We start from the raw sequence: 21,178 nt of genomic DNA, 5'->3' as shown, positions 1-21,178 counted from the left end.
ATGCACTCATAAAAATAAATAAATAAGAAATTAGAAATACATAAGAGCCAATAAAAGTGATACAAGAAAGGGAGCTTGTAGCGTAAAGGAAAATAAATCTGCCATAGCTTAAGGAATGGGAAGAGGCTTCATGGACAGTAGTAACATCAGAGAGTATAACGTACATCTGCCCAAGCGACTGTCATCCGTCATGTAGACCGTTACAGCAACATCTTCTCTAGTCTCCCTGAGTCCCCTCTGTGGTACATTTGATTGTGGTTATAGAGCTACATAACTCTTCTCTTTGCTATATAACTTGGTCATTCGTCTTGCTTGAACTAGTGAGATATTACAGGGCATGCCAGGAGCACAAGATTTAAACATACGTACATGAAAAATGTTAGCTCCTTGTGCCTCTCTGATCCTCCATAGGAACAACAATTCTTCTGTAGCTGCTGCCTCTTGACCCTGACTCCCAAAACAACATCTCATGGTGAAAACCTAAACTCTCCTGGAGTCCAAATGATCCAGCCTAGACCGGGTGAACCATAGCTAACCTGAAGACTCTGATTTCTTTTAAGGGATATTTTTTTTTTATAAGCAATTGAGTCTTGGATTATTTGTTAGGCAGAAAAACTGGCTGATACACATTCTTTTCAGATTCATTATCACTTTTCTCTTCTCCATAGAGAAATCATGATGACTTTTAAAAGGTTAAATCATTGCCAGGCGTGGTGGTACACGCTTGTAATCCCCGCTCTTGGGAGGCGAAGACGGGGATAGAGCAGGTTCGAAGCCAGCCTCTCTCGCTTAAGAGACCCTGTTAGTAAATTAAAAATATACATAAAAATAGGTCTGGGAGTGTAGCCCGGAGGTAGAAGGGTTTCCAGGAACCCCAGTACCACAAAACAACAACAACAACAACAATAACAAAAAAGTTAAATCATATCACTGCATTCCCAAGCTTAATACAATTAATACTTTTATAATATTTAAAATCAATCTCAATTCCTTATCATGACTTATAAAATAACCTGCCTATCTCTGCTCAGCATGCTTTAACTGCATTGGCCTGCTTGCTTGCTTGCTTGCTTCTTTCTTTCTTTCTTTCTTTCTTTCTTTCTTTCTTTCTTTCTTTCTTTCTTGAATATACAATCCCACTCTTGTTTTAAAGTCTTTCTACCTCCTGGTCCTTATTTTTTTGAGGGGGAAAGACATTCTAGAATCTAGATCTATACTATCTAACATGGTAGACAGTAGTCACATATAGCTACTTAAAATTAATAAAATCACATAACATTAAAGATTTACTTTTTCAGTGTTCCTTGTTAGATTTTAAATGCTGAATAAGCACTTGTGGCTAGTGGCTACTGTATCATCACAGATAGAGAATGCCTTCTATCTTTGCAGAAAGTTACACTGATCATAACAAGCCTCAGTCAAAATATTACCTCTTCAGGGACTCCTACTCTGGCCACCCATCTACAGTACTTCTCTTAAGAGCTCCACATGCTTAACAGAGGTTAAAGTCTACTTCATTGGATCGTGGCTCTTCCTCTCCTCCCTCTTCAGTCATAGGGAAGTTTTGCTCTTGCCAAAATCCAGAGGTGATGGGCTCCATTAGAAGAACCCACCATTAGAAGAACCTTCCATCTCCAGCTTACTCCCTGTCCTATGACTCTACTTGGCTATGCTTGTAGCGTTTGACATGGATTTAACACAAATATACTTATTTCTTCTGCAGAGTCTATAGTCCAAGAGGGCAGGGTTTTGTTGGCTTTGTTTTCTGCTGCATCACTAGAGACTAACAGGAAGTGGGTACTCAGTAAATCTGAGTGGAGTGACTAGGAAGAAGAGCAAGGCCATGTGGTTAAGGGGTTATGTTCATGGCATCGCTGGGCAGCCTAGTCTACCTGGACCACAGAGTGTGTGCTGTTGGGTAAGTCTTGGGCAGTAGGAAGATTGAGATCAGACTATTGAAAAACTCATAATTTGGGAGGATTCTAAACATGAAACAAGGCGGGGAGCCACCAGTAAATTTCTTTGAGACAGGGAAGTTTCAAGACTAGAAATAGTCTTTAAGAAATTGACCTAGCTGGGTGTGGTGGCACTTGGGAGGCTGAGATGGGAAGATAACAGGTTCATGGCCAGCCCCCAATACTTACTGAGGCCCCCTGTAACTTAGTGAGACCCTGCTTCAAAACAAAAGAATAAACATAGAGCTGGGGATGTAGCTTAGAGGTAGAATGTCCCTGGGTCCAATCCCCAAAACCACATACAAAAAAAAAAAGAAGAATGAAATTGACCTGATAGTCATCAGGTAAGTGCATTGGACCATGCAGAGATGATCCAGAGCCCAAAGCCATAATACAGTTGAAAAGAAAAAAGAAAATGGGTACAGGTTGGTGAGTCATAGTGGTGAAGCTACCGTACCACAAGCATTAGCTGGAGAATATGACAGGACCTGAGGAGCTGAGGAAGATACTCCCATTTTGCACCTGAATAATTCAACAGAAATAAAATGAGAGAAATGTAATGGGTTTGTCCCAACAGATGCTAAGTTCTGTTGTTTCTAAACTAAGTTCAAAATGGAGAGGTCAGAATCTTGGGAAAGGAGCACACCCTGGAGATGAAGAAGGAATAGAAAGAGTTAGAGATGACCCAGTAGTGAGTTTGTGGGGGTAAGACAGCCTTATAAAGTTTACGGTTCTTAGGCACATGTGTAAAGATTCCTCCTATGGATCTTAGTCAATAAGAAACACATGGGATTTGCCACTGAGAAATCTGTCCATAATCCAAGAGGAACTGGTTCATTAGAATTGTGAGAGAGGGAACTGCATTTTAAGGTATTTAAGCCAGCTATGGTGTTTCATACCTGTGAGCTCAATATTTGGGAGGCAGAGACAGGAGGATCACAGGTTCAAGACCAGCCTCGACAATTTAACGAGAACATTAGCAACTTAGTGAGAATATGTTTCCAAATAAAAATGAAATGGCGATATATCTCAGAGGTAAAATACCCCTGGGTTCAATCCCATTCCCCATAAAGGGGGGCACTTAAAATGACCTTGGAGTAAGGAAGAAAAACTAGAGTTCAGTTTCAGTTAATCAGCTTTCCCAAAGCTAATAAATAACTTAGATTCCATATTGCATGCGGCCCCTTACTCCACACTCTTGACTTTTCAGTGTTCGGTATAAAGATAAAGTGGAGATTGTCTACCAGATGTTGTCTGCCCTCCTTTGAAGCTGCAATACCTCTATAGCCTTTACCCGGCAAGTTGGGGATGCTGGAGCTTTTTCTGTTTGCTCAGAAGAGACTTTTCCCTAATTAACCACTTCAATTAACAACTGGAGTTTGGCACAGCGCTGAGATGAAGTTCTTCGATTTAACATTTCCTTCACACATAATTTAAATCTGAGAATCCTCTTTTTATATTTGCACACTCAGAAAGAAATCTAGAAGCCAGCTCGTTCCTTCTCCTCCTCTGGGAAAGAATATATATATATATATATACACAGACACAGGCATACGCAAACGGGAACCTCCTACTGTCCTTATAAGCAACAACCCTTCACTATTGTGAAGCCAAAACAAGAAGCAGAGCCAGTGCTGTCACTTCTGTTAGCATGGCCAGAGGATACCTTCCCCTCTGCTTGCCAGGCTCTCCAGCTTCCTGACCCTTCAGCCCTCTGGCCTTGTTAGTCCTGGACTTGCATATACAACATAGCATGGAGAATCCAGTGTTTGCCTAAGACAACTGTATGGCCTGGTGTTCAGGGGGATTATTCTAGCACACTTTATTTTCCCCTGCCTGGACCAATATTTTCAATACAACCTGCCCATGGACAGTTTTAATTTTTTTGGTTAGTTTGGGTTTTTTTGTTTTGTTTTGTTTTAGGAGAGCTGACACTTGCCTGTCTCTTTCCCAACTTTTATGTGCTCCTTGGAGAAGCCTTTCTTAACAATTTAAACTAAAGTAGATGTTTTTCTTTACCATAGTTATTTTGTCACCACATTCTATTTTCTTTATGATTCTAGTAATACAATCTTTCATTAAAAGTTAGTACCCTGGGTTCCATCCCCAGTACCACAAAAATAAATAAAAACATAGACTAAAAAATAGGGCTGGGGGTGTAGCTCAGAGATACAATGCCCCTGGGTTCCATTCCCAGTGCTGCAAAAATAAATAAATAAATAAAAAATAAATAAATAGATAAATAAAGTAAACGTATTTACTGCCTATCTCCCTAACTAGACTACACCCTCCATGGAGATCATATCTATCATTTTTTGGTATTTACCCTGCGTCTAGTAATGTTATCAACACACAGTGATTCTTTATATTGGTCAGTTATTGCTACAATGCAAAGCAACCCCAAATTTTGTGGCATATTACAGTGAGCATTTACTACGATGTTTTAAGGGTTAGCTGGGGAGTCTCTGCTTGAGATGTTAATGTATGGATATGCTGCAAATTTTTCCATTTCTTCTGAGAGCTTTCTGGGGCATGTTCTTCTCAGGACCTCTGCTTGAAAACATGTCTGTTACTATTCAAGTTGCCAAGGCAAGTCACATTAATGAATCAGGGAAGTCCACTCTTTCTAAAGAGTTGGGGAGAGAGAGATGGAGAATTGCCAAATAATAATCGAATCTACCATGATGCTTCATAAATATAAGTGATGGACTAAATGAGTAGCCTCGTCTTGATCAGTCGACTTTTCCAGCTAAGCCACTCTCCAGGCATTACAACCTTGGGTCGTGTCAGTGTAAGTTTCAGAATTTCAGTTAATCATAAATTTATAACCTATTGTAAAGGAGCCATGCTACCCTGGTCACCTTGATGGGAACCAGCCTAAAATCTCAGCCTGTCTAAACAGAGGTCGAAGCCTCCTTCATTCGATCCTAGTTCTCCCTGTCCCTCCTCCTCAGGCACAGGGAAGATTTCATTTCTGCCAAAAACAAGAGGGGATGAAACCAATTAGAAGATTCTAACATCTGGTGGTGTGGGCTTATCAGATTTGGAGCCAAGATTTCAACTGGGACTGTTAAAGAGTTGGTGCACGATAGCATGGGTGAGTAGAGCGGGAAATGTCTTGGTCACTCAGGGAAAAGACAGGTGTCTCAAAATCACCAGGTATCTTAGTGTCGATGGCCTTATTATTCTATCATTAAGTGATCTAAAGTGACCACCCAGCTGGCACACCCATGTGAGTAGACAGAACTTCCTACAACTGTTGTATGAACACAGAGTTGCTCCTAGCTGGACTGGCCAGGGATTATTAAGACCCCTCACAGTTCTGACTAACTCATCAGCCTGAGTTTCAGACCTCTGCCTACCCGGCCCTCTGGCCTGGCCTTACTCATCACAATCCCTTGCATGTATTTCTCTGGGTGACTGACTCTTGGTGACTCTCCAGAGTCTTGGTCACTCTTCGGTGCTTAGCATGTCAACCCTTGGCCTATCTTGGATTAGCATCTGCCTCTTTAGATTTTTTCCTTTAAAGAGTTGTGCAATAGGTGGACATGTGCCATTTTTCCTGCTGACCTGCTGACCATGCAATCTCAATTCTTTGGTGACGGCATTCTGGCTTCCTTTGGGAAAACTGTCCCTCCCTGATGGCCCTATATTTTTGGTGGGCTGCTTTAAATGAATAATCCTTAAGTCTATTTTACCACCCCAAGTTCTAAAAATTATCATCTGACAAAGTCTAGGCCAGCCCAAAGACTACAAACCCCGGCCACTCTATCACATTTAGAAATGAGCTTGTGTCCTGGGTCCTATTAAATGGCATCAGTCCCCAGACTTCTGTAGAACTGATGGGAAGGAGAAGTTCCCTTTGTACACTGAGATAGCTGGCTGGAGGCTGGCAGTGCTGGGCTATGGTATATAGCCTACATATGCCTGACAGTAAAGCCAATTTAGCAAAAAGCTAAGCCTAAAAATCTAGATGCTACGTCTCCATAGCAATGACATCATTCAAGTCCTTGATTCCAGCTACACCCGATGTCAAATTTAAACCGGGTTTCTATCAGCTGCCACCAAAGAGTCCTGGCTGGTCCCTGCCCAATTGGGTTGTCCCTCTGTCCTTATAAACAATGATTTCTTCAGCCAAAGGCATTTTATGACCCACATAACTTAGTCAATTTATGTGGACTGAATCATAAATGAAAAGAAATGCTTTCTGATATAGCGTTGTTACATATTTGGACCTGGGATAAACTTAGCCTTAAGATTTCAATTTTTCCCCATCCACAAAATAGATCCATTCATAGATAATGACCACCCTCATAGGAAAATGCTAAAGATTAATTAGTCACATTGTACTTATGGTGCATTTATGTTAATAGATAAAAAGCTTAGTTAATTATATTACCCTGCATTTGCCTAGCACTTCTGATTTCTCAAAGCTCTTTCATAGAAGTAATGGTACTTCCTTGTAATAACCCTGAGAATCTGCTGCTATCATCCCATATTATGCATATGGAAGCTAACTGGACATAAAGACTTCTCAACATACAGCAAGTTATTGTCTGAGCTGGCACTGCACAAATCATTTCAAATCCCACATACACTAACTATTCTATTAAATCTCAATAGAACATTTTATTATGGCATGTGCTACTCTCTAAGTTAGAAGAATATGCTGGGTGTGGTGGCATATGATTGTAATCCCAGCATTTAGTAGGCGGGGATTGGAGGATCCCAGTTAGCTACATAGTGAGGCCCTTTGCAACTCAGTGATACCCTGTTTCAGAAATAAAAAGACAAAGCTAGACTCCGGGCGTGGTGGCGCAAGCTTATAATCCTCGCGCTTGGGAGGCAGAGACAGGAGGATCGCGTAGGTTCAAAGCCAGCCGTGCAGGTTCGAAGCCAGCTGCAGTGGCTTAAGAGACCCTGTTTCCAAAAATAAAATAGATCTGGGAGTGTAGCCCAGAGGTAGAAGAGCTTCCAGCCAGAAATCCCAATACTACCAAAAAAAAAAAAAAAGACACACACACACACACACACACACACACACACACACAAATAATTAGAATGTTTAGAGTAATCATTGCAGCCTTACTTTTAAGAAGAAAATTGGAAATAAACTAGACATCCCATAAAAGAAAATGGCTTAAATAGATTAGGTTACAGATGTACAATGGGCTTTTAGAAAACCATTAAAAAGAATGTGTAATAGTGAAAGTAACATAAGTGTTACACACAGTAAAAAAAAGGCATCTTATAAAACCATAAATATATTAATACTTAAGTTGATATGTTCAGAAGAAAAGATGGGAAATTCATCTTTAGCATTATAAGTACACAGTTTTGTTTGGTATCTGAATTCCAGTGCTTTTCTATACTTTTGTATAATATATGTAGTATAATTTATACACAAAATAATAGCCATTCTGAAAAGTGTCCTTCTATTTTAGAGGTTCTGCATAAGGAATGTCCCAATGGCTTAACCATTGGGTATGGCTTTCATTTTAGCCTTCAGCTGCCCCATTTACCCTGATTTTTCCTGCATACTCTGAGACCTGGGCTTCCCATGGTCTCTGGCTTCCCATTGCTACCTGGAAAGCAGGCTGCGACACAGCAAGGTCACAAGGGCAGGGGGGTTAGAAGGAGATTTCCAGTATCACCTCAGCACTCTGAAGGCCTTGAGCCCAGCTGGCAGGAAGCACCACAAGCTGCTTAAAAGTGCAGAGGATTATGTGACAAGACAGAGTGCTCTGTTGTCAGAGGACGAGGGCCACTGCCCCTGGCCAGGTGATATCCTCATCCCCTCCTCTTCTCTGAGAGCTCAGTTACCTCAACTCAAAGAAGAAACAATAAAAGCACCTGCCTTGCAGAATGGTATTAGTGGAAAGTTGATCTGAACCACTATCATTTTGTCCTTCTCACCAAAACTGCACATGGCTCCTATTATTATTACTTTATTTTGAAAAATGGAGAATCCAAAACAGAAGAATAAACTTGCATGAGTCATACAGGGTCCATGCATCAGTGGCAGAGCCTGAGCTTGGACCGGGGAGCCTTTATTTAGAAAATGGAACCTTATACCTTATTTAGAACCCTTCGTGACAATAGTCCAGGAAGAGCTAGAATGAGCTTTCAATTTAGCATTTCACCCCCAACACTTTTGGGCCACATGGTAATAACCATCTACAGAATTTACAATGCAGCCTGCTGGTACTCTCAAAACTCACATCAGAGCGATACCACGCACACTAATAACTCAAGCTTATTCTTGTCATTGCATCATTCATTCATTCATTTATTCATATATTCAGTTAGCACCATCAAACACCATTTGGTGGAGATTATGTGCTATATTAAGGGAGACATGGCCACTGACCTCAAGTTGCTTAGCTTAGTTGGGTAAATAAGACAAGGATTCCGTGGCTAGAACCCAGAGCTAAGCTGATCGGGAGAATGCGCACAGGGTAGGGGGCAGAGGAGAGTGTGGATATGAGTGAACAACGAAGCCTCAGTGGAGGAGCTGGGGCTGACCTGAAGGAAAGGATTTCAGCAGGAACCATGAGAGGAACAGTCTGTAGGTGCAGTGGAATAAATGGCAGTGTGAATTAGAGTTCCAGAATCATACAGTAGACCAGAGACATATGATATCAGTGCAGGGTATGGCTCAGATGTTGATAAACGAAGTGTGGGATCTGGCATGAATTCCAGCTGCACACAGGCTCACTGTAATCCCAGGCCCTGCACCGGACCAGCCTCTACAAACACCCAGGGGCACACACAGAGCCCCACAGGACAAAGACAGCTCACCTACTCCTCGTCATCAGCTTCCCCTCTCCTCCAGGGTCTACCTCACTCTGCCCATCTACCAGACTCCATCCCAAATTGGGGACCAGAGTAAAGCAACAAAGGCCACTGCTGCACAAGCTGAACATCTGTAGGCAACATAAATGTGGCAAAGTACCCTCAAGCAGCTTATTTTTAGGGAGAAAACTAAAGTCTATACATGGCACTTGTCTGCTTGAAGCCCTTTAGTGTGTTTCCTTTAGCTCAAAATCCATAACAAGTGCTGGCCATCTTCTCCATCTCCACACTTTCCTCCAAACCCTCCAACAGGCCTCTGCCTATCACTCTCCTAGAATTCTTGCGTTCCCAGCATTACATCACCTGAAACTCTGGTTCTCAGGTCAGACACCTGTGCATACCCCTGCTGAGAGCTGGTTCCTCTCTAATATGCTTTTATAGAGTCATAGCCCTTTCTTTCAGATCCTTTATCACAGGCTATAATAATACAACTATTTGTGTGATTTTCTGGAGCACATTTGCACCCCTTACTAATTGGTAAGGTCTATGAGCTCAGAGCTGCTTTCTGATTTTGTTCAGAATAAGCACGTTCTCCACAAATGTTTGTTGAATGTGGAATGAATGAACTCGAGACTTGTCATAGTCTTAATGTTTTGCATCTGCATACAAAATGTTGCCTGGTTGTTCAACTTGGTGGCGGTGGTGGGAGTACAGGATTTCCCTTAAATTCTCAGTTGTTTTAAGGATCCTCCCCCCCCCCCCAGTCAAAGGCTAGAGAGCTTCTTCTATCTCTGGAGTTTTTCATATGCTTCCAGAATAGATATGTGGGCCTAGAAGGACTCTAAGAGACCACAGTCTTTATTTTATAAAAAGCATGGGGGAGAGGGATTGATTTTGCAAGGTCACACCTAAAAAATTTTTGAGAAGATAATCCAGCATTGGAATCCATGTTTTTAAATTTTAGTTGTGCACTGCACTAAATATGGCATAATGTACATCTGCATGCTGTCTATATCCTACCTGCCTATCCAGTTTCAACTCAAATGTCTTCAATTCAACCTAGATTTTTCTAAATAGAAGTTTACTTTTTCTCTTCTAAGAATGTAATATAAATGTGTTTGTGTGTGTTTGTGTGCATGCGTGCATGTGTGAGTCTCTGTGTATGTGTGTGTAAGAAAGAGAAAGAGAGAGAGAGAGAAATAGTTGTCTTTATATTAGTTTTTCTACACATGCCTCTTTCCTCTATAAGAATTCCAGACCCTAAATAAGAGAATCAATTCCTAATACATTTTTTCTCTCAGTTCCTAAAGCAATGCCTTGTAGGGACAACTGGATTTCATCTTTATGTCAGTTCTGACCAATAGCTCAGAGTTATAGTAGCTGTTTAGAATGCCACTATGAGAGAAAATATGAAGTCATATGTCAATGCAGTGGGAAAAGGTTCTATAATCAGTGAATGCTGTCTACAGGGGTGGGAGAGGACAGCGATAATACCTATGCACCATGGAGGTTCACACTTAATTGGTTTGAATGAATGAATGAAAGCATGAATATATCTCATATGACTATTTTGTCCTGAGCCTCTGAGATCAGAGCAGCAATCTCACTCATCCCAGCTGAGGTCTCTAAAGTAGCCAGAGGAAGAAATGTTTACAAATACTTTTCTGTACCAAAAAAGCTGCTGATTTCCAATATTATAAGAACCAAGAGTTAACCACAGACAAATGTTGACACCTTCTCCAATTGAAGCAAAGGCACAGGTGAAGACCGAGGAGCCAAAATCAGGTTAGAACATCAATCTGAGAACAGTAGACATCTACCATGGAATTGATGGTATAGTGCAGTGTGGAAAACCAACAATGAACTCCTCCAGCTCATTAAAATAAGGCTATGTACTAGAAGTTGAGGGGAGGAGGAATCTTGTAACCTTACCCACTCAAAATGACTCCTCTCATTCCACCACCGCCATTGCACCACCTTTGAGTGCTCCTTCAAGCTCCTTCTTCCCCAAGGAAGTTCCCACTATCCAAGGCCATAACTTCTGCCTGGAAGTTCTGAACCAAACTTTATTTAGCACTTTTCCTAAGGGGTATTAATCTTTTCTCTCACTTTTTTGTGTACATATAATCATCTATATTCAAAGAGAAAAAGCTTGTTGAGTTTTGGAACCTTAAAAGTGGCTAAGATAATACTATATTAAGCTCTTATTTGTTGCAAAAATGAAGAAGCAATCTCAATCTCAATAGCAGCATCTATAAAAAGGGAGCAATAACCTCTCAAGATTGTTATAAAACTTAAGTAAAACAGTGTCGGAAGTCACCAGTTGTCTTGGTCAACATTCTCACCACTATAAACCAAAATAACTGGCTGTACAACTTAGAGGAAAAAAGATTCATTTGTTCATGGGTTTTGGAGACTTTGGGTTTAGTCCATGTGAGCATAGGGCCTGCGGATTTCAGGGCATAGTGGTGAGAAGCAGAGATAAAGAGAAATGCTAGGAAAAGAGAGAAAGAGGGAGGAAGGGAGGGAAGGAGGGAGGGAGGGAGGGAGAGAGAGAGAGAGCGAAGAGAAGAGAAGAGAAGAGAAGAGAAGAGGAGAGGAGAGGAGAGAGAGAAGAGAGTAAAAAAGCAAGAAGATTCAAAGAAAAATGCACAGTTCCTAAGGCTGCACCCCCCCAAGTTCCCATTTTCTCTAGCCACATTCTCCCTTTCTTAGGTTACCACCCAATAAATCTATTACAATAAATTTTCTACCAATGAGATTATAATACTCATGACTTAATTATATCAACTCTGAACCTTAATAGATGAGCTTTTCAGGGGACATTCATATCTAACTGAAATGGTGGTTCTTCAAAAATAATCTTTGTTTATCCTACCACCAACACCGTTCTCTCCATTATTATATTCAAATTAATTTTTCTGAGAGAAGGAGCACAATTTTGAGTGTTATGTGTCATATATGTGTATGTGTGTGTCATGTGTGTGTGTGGTGTGTGTGTTTTAGTGCTTATTATGAGAGTAATAATAGATATTATGATAAAATAACAAAATACTGGATGCTACAAAATGTTAATCAGGTGTGATTAGATTGATTTCCTTAGAGGCCTGGCTAAGCAACATAATTTAGTTACAATGGCCACATGTACAACAGGGAGTTGTGAAACTTTGGTGAACTTGAACTTTTATGCTTTATATTTGAAGAGAGCAGTATTTTTCAGCTCTAGACAATAGATGCTGAATAGTAATGTGGGCCCAGGGCTACTTAATGCCCTAAGTTATCCTTCCCCCAAAGAAGCTAGAAATCTGGATTTTCATACTAAATTTTGAAAAATATTACTCTGGTCAGGCAAAACAAGGCTGCTAGTTTACAACTTTGAAAAAGATGAGCAATGCTTAGACACTAGCTAACAGGGCATCCAATGCCTCAAGTCTTGCTAGAATTCCCTAAGCTTTCCAAGTAGGTTCTCAGAAGATGGAGTCCCACTGTGATTAAGGACTTCCCACTTGACTGTAAATTAAGCTCTCTAAAGTATCTTTATGTTGTATGTTCCCTTGACTTTTGGAGACGTTTATCTTTAGGTGTTAGGGGTATTGCCAGTTGTATTCAACACCACCGAACTGTAGATATACGTGTTTCTTGTTGGATTCTAATTCACATTTCTGTGACAGATTGAGTTAACCTATAAAGACACAATGCAGACAACATCATAGGATACATCAGTCAGGGAAATGAAAAAAATGGAAGAAGTAAACTGGGAGATAAGGAGGCAATCTAGATGGGACGCTACTTCTTCTGTTCTGGCAAACTGAGGCTACCCAGATTTGGGGCCCAATGCTGTACTATCTTTTAAAATTTTAAGAAAGAAAGTTATACAAGCTTTGATGTGAAATTCCATCAGTTTTTGAATAGTGGGTGCACCGATAAAGTGCGTCCCTGTGTTGAAACTTGAGTGTGGGTGGCCATCGGTGACCCCTTTGCAGCATTTGGTAGATGCCAAGTGAGAAGCCCACCATGGAGTGCCACTGGAGGCCGGAGCAGGGGAAGCACAAGGTAAAGTTTCCCCTTCATATTTGCTATTCTCTCTGCCTGGAAATCACTGGTATCTTCCCCTCTCACCTTATCCACCTTGAAAAGATTTATTTGCATTTGTGACTCAGTTCAACCACCTTCGGAGAGGCTGACCCCACACTTCAAAGTGTCTCTGGCACTCCATACAAATCACCTGTATAGCACTTACCACAATACATTTTAGCTTTTTCTTTACAAAGTGGTCTGCTTCACTGGGGGTAAAGTCCTTCAGGGCAGAAAAACGTGTCTTGGTTTTATCTGTCTTTTTGGCACTTACTGGAATGCCGTGATTTGGTTGAGGGCTCAAATATGTCTACTATGACATTTTAGATAGAGTTTGTTTTTTAAAGTGGAATGTCCATGTACAGAAGCCCTTCAGGTTCTGTTCTTAAACATTTTGATCCAGGAAGTAGAGAGCCTCCTGAGTCTTGCTTTACACAAGCTTCCTGGGTGGGTTTTATGCAGGCTGAAGCGTGAGGACCTCACTAGAGGAGGCCTCACAAGGAAGGAGGCTGGGGCCTCTTTGTTGGCCTTCACATCGGGCAGAGTGATTGGCATGGATAGGTAGCATTTGCTGAATGAGCGGATAGTTGAAAGAATAAAAAGGTAAGAATTAAGTTAAACAGTGCTTCTCTGACTTTGAATTAGAACCCCAATCAGGATATCTTCCATTCCTTTATTTATCCTTACCATGAAGAGACCAAGATAAGCTGCATAGTTTGGCTGGTAAATACCTGCTCTGTCTATAGCCAGCTTCTCCCACCCTTGGAAAAGTGCTTAGGGTAAAGCTCAAGATATTTGGGTTGCTGATGCAATTACTATACCCCAAAATAATGGTAGATGCAGAAAGCAAGAAAGAATGAGAGCAGAGAAGACACTCCACTCTCACTTTGGCTACAGGTATGAGTCATGTTCTTCCTTCCTCTTCTCTTCATCCCCTACCATATTACAACCACCTTATTCTGTTGCATATATATATATATATATATATATATATATATATATATATATATATATATATGTACAGGAACAGTTCCTATTACACTTCCTCTTCTTTCTCTTCCCCACCCTCTGGTGGAAGAATAATGAATAGCAAAATGCACAGAGAAAAAAGCCAAAAATTATGAAAAAAAAATCCCCACAAATATTTGGTCATTTTCAGGAGGTAAGGCTGGGGCAATACATTTAAGGTAGGTACTCAGCCATATTTCCAAAAGTGCACACAAATAAACCTGAATTACACAGTTGTCTTGGCTTTCTATGTATGATTAATTAACCCTTCATGTCTAGAACCACTCTGCTCCCTTTGATATACAGTTTTCCCAGACCAATAGACCACAGCAGACATAGCCACAGAGGGTTTCCCAGCCTCACAGGAAAGTCAGCAGTCTCTTCCAGGGAGGCCACAAATTATGCCTCTGTTTTTCCACTCCCACCGTTTCCACCCACATTGCCCTGCACACTCTCCGATCTTAGAACTAAGGGGAAAAAACGAAAGTTCCATGCATAATACCTTTCTTGCTTCTCAGACAGTCCCTTTCCCCCACACACAGTGCCCCCACTAGAGTGAGAGCTACTTGAGGGTCAGAGCAGTTAATCCTCTTTTCCCCCTGAGTGTCCATCTCAGGTCACAGCTTTAAAGAGACGTATAATGAATAGCCACATCAACAAGGCAGGAACTTGTAGAGACCTGCACTAGTGTATGTAGCAGGCATCCAGTTCACAACCCCAGATCCATCCACTCCAGGTTTCTGACCACCATGGACGATGTTTTTTTGTGCAGTATTTTGCCCTTCCTAATCAATAGTCAATCTCTCTCTTAGAGATCGAGTCTTACGTTGTGAAGATCACAGTATGGATTTACCACATTTTGCCTTAGAATATCTCCTCCTTTTATTAGCTTGTCCTGCTAGTCAACATTTTGATACTAGAAAAATGGGTAACCTCTCTTTCTACAAAGCTCTGCTGTAGACCCTTCTCGGGAATATGAATGAGTACACATGGCCGACATTTATTCTTGTTGATTCTCTAAGTAAGTAATTCTTCTTGAGTAATGAACCCATTGAGGCAGTAACAAATGCTATAGAAATGACAGCAGCTATGAAGCTCTCCCCAGGAAGTCTCTTCAGACTTTCATGTGCATGCAAAATATTATCCACGATCTTAGATTGTTTATGAATAATTAGATACCCACAACCAAATACTTCCTACATAGACCCTGCTCTCAGCCATGTGTGAAAGAATGTAAGGTTACCAGATAGCTAAATACCTACTCTGTATTATTCTACCTTCCCAGGGGCATGGTTTCGTAGAACTATAATTCAACAATTAAACATGGGCTATTTTTTGGTTTTGTTTTGTTTTGTTTTTGCGGTACTGGGGAAGGAATCTAGGGGCATTCTACCTCTGAGCGTCTCCCCCAGCCCTCTTTTTATTCTTTATTTTGAAACAGGGTCTCAATGAGTTGCAGAGGGCCTCATTAAGTAGTAGCTGAGGCTGTTCTCGAACCACAGTCCTCCTGTCTCAGCCTCCCAAATGCTGGGATTACAAGTGTGCGCCACCACGCCCAGCTGGGTTATTTATTTATTTTTTTAATAATAGTGAGTAACACAGTAGAAAAGATGTTCAGTCTCAGCATTACCAAAATGTGAAATTATTGTTTTGTTTACCCAAGGTGCTACTCTTGAACAAAAGCACAGCTATAGTTTGAAACACTGTGAGGCTTTCTCTGTAGGTGCTTTGTTAGGCCAGTATGTAACAAGCAACTGAAAATCCCCTTTCAGTTCTTGGGTGATCTATTATAATTAAGTTGCCATATGGATCCATGCATCTATCTTAGTGCCCAAGAATTCAGGCCTTGGGGTGCCAAGACCACCATTTACTTCCCTAGTGAGCTTGAGTAAGTTACACAACCTGTTGCTGCCATCCTTTCCTCATCTCTAAAAGAAAGCTAACACAGAGTTCTCTGCAAGGGGCCCATGAGGATTAAATGAGCTTACACACGAAAGTTAACTGGTGCATGACACGGGCTATAGCCAAAGCTTAATAAACAGTAATGAATGCTCCTATAAATGTCCATAAAGTACTTATCCTTGTTTTTGATGTGCAGTAAGTCCTCGTTAAGTGAAAGCTGGTCTAGTTATAATCCTTGAAATTGTATCAACATGATCTTTTGAGGACTCTTAAGGATGGGGAGAATTCTGAATTTTCATTTGGAGACTTCAAAGCCTATTCAGCTCCAATTATTGGGCGGCCACTACACTGGAAAGGGGGATGAGATGAAGAGTTTTACCCATGCCTTCACCCATATATAGCTCAGCAGAAGTCGCCAGGCCAACAGTGGCTCACAAAGCCCATGGTGCCAAGTTAATCCTTTTCTTGGATCCCAAATTGTTCTTACCCATTCCCCTCACACTTTCCTGCCATAGATCCCTACATGATCTTAATTTCTAGAGGGAACGTGCCTCTACGTTTTCATTTTTATGGTTTCATCTGACATAAGAGTGACAACCATGAGACCAACCACACGGTTTTCCTTTTTAGTTTCAGTTACCAGGAAAACTCAGACTCATGTTTGTTGCTCACATTTTATAATGCTTTCCATTCAGATAGCCACGATATATCTATCTATTCTTCTTGAGGTTGTCTCTGTGCTGTTTTATGTTCAAAGGCCATCATACAGACTGTACAAATTTTTCAGATTCATTTTATAAAAAAAAAGCCCACAAACAAACTATGTTTTAAGCAATCAAACACTTCAAGCCCTTTTCAAAAGAATCAAGGTGCCAAGTTGTCATAATTATGGATCAGTTCTGAAAATAAGGAGCCAGATATACGATTTCTCATCGAGCCTCTTTTAGTAAGCCATAGGGACACTCTTCTGGTGGGCAGAAGATGGCTTAAACATTTCATAAACATTCTTCTAAGGTCAGAACCTTTAATGCCACATCTCTCAGAAGTTGCCTATGTGTAAAACTCTCTCGGCCCAACCAGAAAACCTCAGCGAGGTAGGGGAGTAGAGTCTACCCAAGAAGCCACCGGGCTGGCATTTAAAGTTAGATGATAGTGAAAAGGCAAACTCATTCCACAAAGCATTGCAGGATCTAAAATAGCCACTGCTGGAAGCACTCCAAAGGCCCTGGACATTTTTCTTGGAGGGCTTCTCTTATGAAGACAAAGGACAACTTGAGTCATTTTTGTGACACCACCACCTACCCACAGGCCCTCCTTCCATTGGCCTAGAGCAGGAAGAGGTCGCGGAAATAGAAGCCATTACTTACATCTATAGGTCATCTCGAAGCTGTCGCTGATGTTCACAATATCAATCTGGGGGAGCAGCTTTGGAGGCTCTGTGAGTTGCGATAAAGCAAATCTAAAAGCAGCATGTTCCTGCGACTGCTGGTTTGGAAATAATCCCCCTGGAAGGAAAGAAAATTCAACATGGTGTCTGGGCTAAAGATCGGTTTTATGTTCCTCAACAACCCCACCCCACCTGAACCCTCCATCTCAAACTCACAAGTTATAGCTTTTAGTGGTAAAGAAGAGAGTTCAAAGACACTCAGCTGGACACTGAGGCTTAAACTTCTACAGATGAGCCTTTATGGAAAAGGGCTCCCCAACAACTATCATTCTCTCCAACATTCGGTTGTTCACTCCTCAGCTCACCAGAGGTCAGAGAAAACAGGAGGCCTGAAGCATTTCTCTTCTGTCTGACTGGTGAAAACCACCCAGGAGGCCTGGGTTTTTATATACATGCAAACCCTCCCTGGGTCTAACTTAGTGTGTAAGGGCTCATGTTTCTTCCCAGGGCTTTCCAAGAAGTAAGCGTTGAGAAGTGACTGAATCTAAGGCCGGGATTCTGTGGGCATCTCCAGTGCTATGACTGGAGTTATCACGTTGGTCTTTGGCCTGGTAAGACCTATGTGCTATTTAACTGTTTGATTGCTGACTTCACTGCTCATTTCCTCTGAAAACTCCTGATTTTTCTGCAAATTTTGGTTTGCTTCTTTTATCACTCACATTCCCAGTTACTTAGGAATTACTTGTTACATAAGGGATCACCACTAGGTATTTGCATCGTAGAATCTTGGGCTTCAACAAGAATGTCAAGAGGTATAAGCTTTCTGTTCCAGTAAAAGCACAGTACAGGTGCCCATCATGACTCTTGTTTCAAGAAATAAGAATACAGGGCTTACCTGTGCATTTACAGTAGACATGTAAATGAATGAGCATACATTTCTTTTAATTAAAATCAGCCATTTTCAGAGACTTAACTATAATGAATGATGGCAGAGAAGTTGATCTCAGATGCGGTTAGAAATAACAGTCCCCATGTCATGTATTTCTAAATTCTTATGAAGTGGCTGTGTGTGTTCAAATTTAAAAAAAAATGTATTGCAAACCTTTTGTTAGTGATCATGCAAGCAGACTTAAGTACGACCTCATAGCGGTGATATTTTCAACGTTCCTTCTACCACTGAATGTTTCTATCTTTTGTTTTAAAACAGCAGCAGGGATTTTATCAGTTGAGCAAGCAAGTTGGAGGTAAATGTGATGAAAAATCTGCAGAGATAACATGAGTAGACGTAACATCTACACACACTCAAAACGCCCTTATGCATCTACCCCCATACATACACTCAAAACGCCCTTATGCATCTACCCCCATGGTGATGCAAGAACACAAGCCTAGAGGAAACAAGTCCACACATCTCCAGATGAGCAGAGACAGTCAGCAAAGTGTGAGCAACATATAGGGACAAACACGGTGTAACAGGGAAGAGCAAGTACTTTCCACATGTACACATGCCCCTTCAAAAGAGTAAAAACACCAAAAAAAATACCATTCTTGCATCTGATGCTCCTCCCACCCCTTCTGGATGACCACACCCCAAACCCATCTCTGTCCCCTTCTTCCTCTCCAGCAGTGAATGAAATGGGGGAGGGAGGGGGAAAGCCACAGGCTGGGCTGCAAGGGAAGTGTCTCGGGAGGCAGGAAGTTTTGCGTGTAAGCACACGTACACATACACACTTCCCAGTGTAGCTTAACAGGTGTCAGGAAACAAAGCAAGTTACTCCAAGGCCGCTCCAAACAACCTCAGAAGCAGCTAGCGAGAAGCCTGAGAGCATGCCCTCAGCATGTGTGTGTATGTGTGTGTGCGCGCGTGTGTGTGTGTGTGCCAGTGGGCCCCGGCTGACACTAATGATACTGCATCCCCTGCAAACACACACAAAGAACACGAACTGCTAGCTGCGGGAACTTTCCCCGGTGGAGCCCTTCCTATGGGAGGAAGAAAACGAAAGGGAGCCAAGCCAGCAGCCTCCCAGCAGAGAGGGAGCTCAATTCCAGGACACACAGAATAGAGGCGCCGGCACAGCGGAGCCTGGAGACCTGTGGACACGCTCTGTGGTTATGGGGGTGACTGTGCCTGTTTGTTCTGTTTCCTCTACGGTTATGAGGAGTGGTGGATATGGGCCAGCCCCCCTCGCAAATGCGGGGAGGGTGCGAACCTTGGAGAAGCACAACAACCCCAAAAGGGGAAAATGGGCACCAAAAAGGCTTGCCGCATGTTGAAACCGGCCTCCAAGTTGAGAGGCTGAAGCCTGGTGTGGACTGCCAACAGGAGGGGGGAGGAGTGTGTGTGTGTGTGTGTGTGTGTGTGTGTGTGTAAAAGGTAGGCAACATCTGTGAACGGGGCATTCAGGAGTAGGAAACAGAAGAAACAGAGAAAGGACAAGCTAGGAAGTTCCAGGGTTTGGGGGGCAGGTCTAGCATCCAGGATGGCAGAGAGAAGGCAGCTGGGGGTCCAGAGAAGAGGGAGATCCTGGCTTTAGAGAGGGGACCACTGGCTTCATTCCAGTAGCTATGGTAAACCCAGAACCCTCCACTCTTGCACTGAGGGGGTCTCTGTCTTCTTCCCCAGCTAGACCACTGCCTTCTGCAATTAAGTATGTGTGTGTATGTATATATATGTGCACATTTCATATATAATCACACACTTAAGTACGCCCACCATCCATATTTATATAAATCAATGAAATCAGGCACCATCTACCAAGCAACAGAGTTAACTCCTTAAATACCCACCACCAGTTCCAAGCTCCAGCCTGATTTTTTTTTTCCTCTGAAACAGTGGTTCCTCCATTTCACAAGCTTATGCTTGGAGAGAGAGAGAGAGAGAGAGAGAGAGAGAGAGAGAGAGAGAGAGAGAGAGAGAGAGAGAGAGCAGCGCACACTTCCTCTCTACCCCTGTAGCATCCCATGAAGCCCCCTCCCCTCCCCTCCCTGCAGCCCAGGTCTTCCTAGCATCCTGCCGCACAGGCTCAGATCACCAAGCACAAGAGCTCCCACTGAGAAACAGGACTAAAGAAGCCCCCTCCCCAAACCCCCGGTCAGATCCGGGAAGGACCCTCCGCAAGCTGCCCCCTCACTCACCAATCTGGATGTTGTTGGGGAAATTGGCACCTGCTACCGCGCCTAGGAAACCGGTGCAGAAGAAGGCGAGAATGTGCTGCATATTCCTTTTTGCATTGGCGAAAAAGAAGCCCAGGTCCAATCATAGATTTGGTGTTCCCCCTCTCTTTCTTCCTCGCGCGGCTCTGCCCGTTCTTGTGTTTCTCCGGCAGTTCCTTGCCTGCTTGCTTGCTTCTGTGGGGTTTGTCTGTTTCCCTTGGAATCGGAGCCCTTAAACTGCAGCGTTAACACCAACTGACAGCCAGATTAACTGAGCACGGAGAGAGAAGCCCGTCCTCATGCTAGCTGGAGCTCTCTTCCCCCTCTCCCTCTCCTCGCAGCCTGCCTCTCTCTCCCTCCCTTGCGCTCTCTCCCTCTCCCCCTCACACTCACACAGGCAGCAGCAGGCTCCGTGCTGATGCCACAGAGGCAGCTCAGAGTTCCTTCCACAGCTGTCCTCCCTACCTATCGCCCCCGGCACCCCCCATCCTCACTGCGCCCGCAGAGGATGGGTGAGTGGGTGAGGACGACGCACAGCACCTGTTCCTGAAAGGGGCAACCCCCGGTCCCCTTCGCCCTCCCCCCACTTCCTGGCTCTCTGTGCCCCAGCCCCCAGTCACCCAAGGATGCTACTGGGAATGTGGGTTCAGCCATAAGTCAGTAGGTGGCAGGGGGTCCCCGCTAGCCCTGGACTCTCCAGCCCCCTGATCTAGGTCACTTTTTCTAGGAGTGCGCTGGCTGTGCTGGATAGAGCCAGCACTCCACTGGCCCAATTATTCCTACAACTAATTCCCCAGGGGAAGACCCTAGAAATCTCTCTGAAGAAATTTAAAGAAAAAGAAGGGTCCCCGCCCTCCCCCAAATGGCAAGAATGAGAGAAAGAGCGGTAGGCTCAGGAATGATT

General features: G+C 42.8%; 1 protein-coding gene across 4 annotated transcripts in view; it reads right to left on the bottom strand.

Annotated features, from left to right (window-relative positions):
- GRIA1 (glutamate ionotropic receptor AMPA type subunit 1) overlaps nucleotides 1-20,338 on the bottom strand; it is a gene marked incomplete at its 5' end in the record, with an annotated part of 323,467 nt that extends 303,129 nt beyond the window's left edge. For all 4 annotated transcript variants that reach the window (XM_080698544.1, XM_080698543.1, XM_080698545.1 and 1 more), the window contains 2 exons: nucleotides 17,102-17,239; nucleotides 20,257-20,338. In XM_080698544.1, coding sequence (XP_080554670.1) covers nucleotides 17,102-17,239; nucleotides 20,257-20,338 — 220 coding nt within the window. The remainder of the gene's footprint in view (nucleotides 1-17,101; nucleotides 17,240-20,256) is intronic.
- Nucleotides 20,339-21,178: the final 840 nt, after the last annotated feature.

This window comes from Muscardinus avellanarius (assembly GCF_963383645.1).
Source record: "Muscardinus avellanarius genome assembly, chromosome: 7".
NCBI lineage: Eukaryota > Metazoa > Chordata > Mammalia > Rodentia > Gliridae > Muscardinus > Muscardinus avellanarius.
The sequence above is the reverse complement of the archived record's forward strand: the minus strand, read 5'-3'. Positions and strand labels throughout refer to the sequence as shown.